The 5,255-nt window shown below is 46.5% G+C and overlaps 1 protein-coding gene across 1 annotated transcript; it reads left to right on the forward strand.

Annotated features, from left to right (window-relative positions):
* Positions 1 to 504: 504 nt before the first annotated feature.
* On the forward strand, positions 505 to 4,996 carry SPP1 (secreted phosphoprotein 1). Its single transcript, XM_017744271.1, has 7 exons — positions 505 to 626; positions 1,874 to 1,940; positions 2,040 to 2,090; positions 2,975 to 3,079; positions 3,230 to 3,274; positions 3,542 to 3,799; positions 4,262 to 4,996. Exons 2-7 carry the CDS (start codon positions 1,887 to 1,889, stop codon positions 4,733 to 4,735), a joined length of 987 nt encoding a protein of 328 aa, XP_017599760.1. The 5' UTR covers positions 505 to 626; positions 1,874 to 1,886; the 3' UTR covers positions 4,736 to 4,996.
* Positions 4,997 to 5,255: the final 259 nt, after the last annotated feature.

A 5,255-nucleotide genomic window follows, 5' to 3' on the forward strand; every position in this document is an offset into this window, starting at 1 on the left:
CTGATTCTTTTTTTTTACCCAGGTCAGACCAAAAAATACAAAAGGCCATATTCTGTACCATCTTTGCAATTCTTGTTGCACCATGCATGCCCTGGAGAGCAGCTCTACAACTTTGTGGAAACATTAACACCTCTTTGGTGAATTTTATGTTCAGATTTATTTCTTCCAGTAAACATTAGATATTCCTACCCCCTGCAGAACAGGGCACAAAAGTTTTCTGGGAAACTGAGCTCTGGCTTTTCACAAAAGGAGGACAGACTTGCCCTGAAGCCCTCCTACACGATACCAAATACTGTGCATTCAATAGACCTGCTGGTTAATGATCTCGCCCATAAGTAATGTTTTAACCTTAGAGTGGTTTTTGTTTGCTTCAAAAGCCACAAAGCCAAAGAGGAAGTGTAGGAGAACGTGGGCAGGACAGTGGCCAGGAGCCTCATGACCTCATCTTTTTCCGCCACATGGGGATTGGTGGCTGTGCTTGGGACAGGGTTTAAATTCCCAGAGCTCAGAGATGTCAGGCAGTCGGGGGACAAGGGGAGAAAGCCAGAGCTGCTGGGAGCCAGCTGGAGCTGCTGCTGGGATCACTAAGAGTGCTCTTGTGGCTCACTCCTCCAGCACCAGAAAAGGTAATTTTCTTTTGCTTTGTTACCTGGCATGTGCCAATCCATCTGCAGCTTTGGTCTAGGAAACACTGAGCAGATCTTTGAAAACTGCCTCACTGGGCCGGGATGTTTGATATTTCCCTGTGGAAAAAGGTGTGCTTTTATAGGAGCAAGGTTGCTTTAGCAATGTCAGGTATTACACATAATCACAGTTTTAAATTTGTGTGCTGATAGGTGTTGGGAGAAGGTTACTGAAAACCCCGCTGCTGAATCATGCACTGGAAACTGAAAGCTGGTGCTTGAACACAGAAAGCTTTCTCCCTCATGTAACCACTGCCTGGCAGTGTCCTTTTTTCTCCTGGCAGGCTTACAGTCTGTGCTGCACAATCCTGAGTGGATGGGACAGCCACACTTCTCTGTGAAACTTGAAATTGCAATACCTCTATTGGAGTGTCCTGTCTCAGGGCCAGCCTTACTAATGCCTTTTAAATGTCCTAAGCAGCTTTCTTTCCTGCCGTAACTTACCAAGGTTTTGAACGACTCTTCTTCATCAGTAAATTGGTTTAAATTCTCAGGGATGTTCCTTATTCTGGGAACTGGTCAGTAAGCACTGAAATTTACTGTAGCTCTCCTAATTTCAGCAGGCATCAGTTATTTATTAAATTGCTAAAGCTGCAATGTGAGCAGCTATTTCACTTCATCTCTTGTTTGGAAACCCAGGTTATTTTGTTCAAACTTCTGGAGGGGGAAATACAGGTCTATGAATAAGAGCAGTTTATGTTCATATAAACTGACTTTACTCAGCAACTTCACTTAATAACCCTAAAAACTAGTTTTAAAATAACTGGTAAGAGAATACAAATTGAGTTTGCCTTAGCCTGCCTCTTCTTAAAAAAACTATGTTAAATGAATGAAGATAAACCAAAGCTGATATTTATAACACTTAGTTTTTCGCAAAGCTTTTCCTTTGTCTGTGCATCAGTAGATGACAGGAGTCAGTTCACTTTTTCAATGTAGCTATTCTCACCACTGCTCAGCTCTTCTCAGTACTTAGTTTTAAAATTCTTGTAGCTTTTGAGTAGCTAATTCATTACAAACCAGCTAGGTGGGGGGTAGTGATGGAGGACAGAGGAAATAAAATCAGCATGGGCAGGTTGAATCCATAGCAGGGACCTGGTCTCCGCACAGTGAAGCACAGCAGGAAAAAGGAATCCTATAGAATTTTTGTGGTATTTTACCTTATTGACTTACTGTTCCAATATATTTTCTAGGTAAAACATCACAATGAAGGTGGCAGTTCTGTGTTTATGCCTTATCAGCATCACTGCTGCATGGCCAGTGAGTAAATCACAAACACACATCCCCAGCACTTGTATTGTTTTCTTTGCACTTGAGTGCAAATACTCATAAATGCTTTTTCTCTTTTCTCCCTTCAAGGTGATTCAATCCAAGCACCATGCCATTTCTGCCAGCTCCGAAGAAAAATATGTAAGTTCCTTTTGTCTTTCTGTTAATTTTTCTTTAATAAATACTTTTTGATTATTTTTTATGTTTCCACCAAAACACATTTTCAGGTACTTGTTCTGTGATTGTAGATGCTTGCAGAACATGTCCTCACCTGGCTGTTATGAGCCAGTTTCAAAGCAGAGAGCCACTGATGTCCATAGACTTTTTCCTGTGTCTTATGTCCTGGTTGTGGACTTTCATTAGTTCTATCTCTGGACTAGCACTGGAAATCTTTTCTCTTAAAGAAAAATATGTTAGCTGTTACTTGCTAAAAAAGAGGTACTGCAGTATGGCAAAATTACTATAACCCAGATTCGTTAGTGTGGATCAGATGACAATATTTGGTGTTGGAGGAGCACTTTAATCCAATTCCCTGTAATTTTCTTTTGAGTGGTGTCAGTGAACTGCATTAGTCTTGTATATAGCTATTTGATTTGTTCCCAATCGCCAGCTGTTACCCTTGTAAAATCTATTCTTGGCTTTGAGAACCAGCTACTGCATTTGGTTTAGAGTCTTCATGATGTGGGAGATAAATCACCCTCCAAAAAGGGCCTAAGAATTAGCAGAAACAAGGATTGTTAGACCTAAGTCCAAATTCCACTCAATAAAAACAAGCTGGAGAAGCTGATCTGAATTTCCCCAGGCTCTGCCAGTGGGAGAGGCACAACTATACATCTTTCGGGTACAATGTTCATCTGGGATCATGGCTTGTTCTCTTCCTACTGCAATGAATAGCTGAGGACACATCCCATACAGAAGCACTATGTACTCCAGATGCCACATCTGCCTGAAAATAGAGGTTAGGATGCAGGCAGCTTTGCCTGCTCCTTTGAGGATTAACCTCTCCCTTTTATTTTCTCTCGTAGGACTCCAGGAGCCATCACTTGCGCAGATATCACAACGACCACATGAATTCTCAGTCTCAGGAGAGTCAGCAGCACCCCCAGAGTGATCTGGCATCATCGCAGCAGGTACAGGCACCTAACTGGAAGAGAAAGCAGAGTGTCTTTCCATGCCAAGATTTGCAAGCTTTGATTAAGTGCTTAAAGAACAGTCAACATGCTGATCAGCTCTACTGTACGTGCCTTTGTGTCCTAACCTGAATTTTGTGTTGCTTTCAGACCCTTCACTCTTCAGAAGAAAGCATGGATGTCCCAGTACAGCTGGTAAGTGTTTTGAAGGACAACATGTTAGTTGAGTGCTGCAGGGCAGCCAGTGTGTAGCAGCCCTCATTTTCCTCAGTCAAGTGTGGTTCTCGCAGTAACATCTCTCCCAAAATAAAACAAAGCTCCGGGAAGGGTGAAGTGAACCCAGTGCAGTGCCCGCACGTAGTTTCTCAGCAGTGCCTAAGCCCTGGGTGAATGGGACAGATACCAGCCTGCACCTCCCAAATCCGTGTTCATTTGCCTGATGTATAAAAAAATGTTTTCCAGCACTTTCCTGATGTGTCAAGCAAGAGCCATGAAGATGTGGATGATGATGATGACGACGACGACAACGATTCCAATGACACAGATGAATCCGAAGAGGTTGTCACGAGTTTTCCCACAGACATTCCAGTAACTGAACCATTCCCCACCTTCCCTTTCACCCGGGGAGACAATGCTGGCAGAGGTGACAGTGTGGCCTACAGGATGAGGGCAAAAGCCGCACTGCTGAAGTCTATCAAACTCTACAAAGCTGCTAAAAAGGTAAGTAGCACTGAGCAGTGGTACCCATGGTTTTGGAAATGGGGAGTGAACTTGAAAATGGACATGGCATTTTATGGGAGCTGGTTTTGAAAAGAATTGGTATCGGGAAAGTAGGCATAAGTGAAGGAATGTATTTCCTTTCTCTGGGTACCACAGGTGAGAGGGTGTGGACGGCTGCCGATGCGCTGGGGTGGGAGTGTAGCCCACTGCTGCAAGATGTGCAAAACTGCAGTTTGCACTATCATGATGTACTTGCACACGTGAAATCTGAAGCCAGGATCAAATGCGAGTTTCTCATAATGTGAAAGGTGCATGTAACTCCATAAAACACCAGAGTATCTCCGGGCAGAGGTGCATCATGCAGGCTTTGAGCGTCCCCGCAGCCCGAGCAGCCTGCGTTAGTGCAGCACTTGATGGAGTCCCCAGGAGTGACAATGGCTCTTGTTCTGCTCTCTAACACAGCTTATCTATGGTGCCACTGAGGAAGATGAGAGCGACATGGACGCAGACAGCCAGCGCTCTGTCTCTCGGGAGGATTCTGCTTCCCGCAGCTCCCTGAGGAAGCACGCCAGCAGCGTGGTATGGTCTGACCAGAGCCACGGGCGGGACAGCAGCGAGCAGGACAGCAATCCGCATGATCGGAGCTTGGAAAACAACAGCCGGCACAAATCCGACAGCCACGAGGCAGAAGGCGACAGTAGCAAGTCTGGTGTCAGAGGGGACAGCCTCTCGACTGTGGAAAGCAAAGAGAGAGGGGACAGCCACCCGAGTGCAGAAAGCTGGGAGAGCCGGGACAGCCACCCGAGTGCGGAAAGCAGGGAGAGCCAGGACCGCGTGTCAGCTGAGCTCTCTGACGACATCAGCAACCAAACCCTGGAAAGTGCCGAGGATTCTCAAGATCGTCGCAGCATCGAAAGTAACGAAGTCACCCTTTAAAGAGAGACAAAAATAATATTTCCCTCCCTTTTCAATCCCTACCTAAGGGAAGAGGGGAGTCGCTTCATTTCGGGGAACTGTTTGTTAATGTAGTTCGCGTGGTGACTTTTGGGGTTCGGGGCGGTCCATGGTCCCTGGGGCTGTGCCGGCGGAGGCTGTGGGACACACGGGGCGAGGGTCGCCCCTCGGGCACGCTGCTCTCTGCGCTGCCAGGCGGTGTTGTGCTGTAACGGGACTTAAATAAAACCTCAAAACCCTGTACCTGCGTTACTGTTCACTGGGGCTGGGGCCGGGCGGGGGGAGCTTTAATACTTCCTCTTAAAATGATGTGAAGTCACTGTTCCCCACAAATTTAACCAGTATAACCCCTTCGCGAGGCCTCCTTCTGCTTTCACCGAGGATGAGCGGGACTCCAAACACCCAGAGCCGGCCCCTGCGCCGCTACCGCAGGGGCGGTCCGGGGCTGCCTTGGAGAGGGGAGGGAGGCGTCGGAGGAGGACAAGGAGGGCGGGGAGGAGGT

The sequence above is a fragment of the Corvus brachyrhynchos genome, unplaced genomic scaffold, assembly GCF_000691975.1.
Source record: "Corvus brachyrhynchos isolate BGI_N302 unplaced genomic scaffold, ASM69197v1 scaffold229, whole genome shotgun sequence".
In the NCBI taxonomy this organism is placed as follows: Eukaryota; Metazoa; Chordata; class Aves; order Passeriformes; family Corvidae; genus Corvus; species Corvus brachyrhynchos.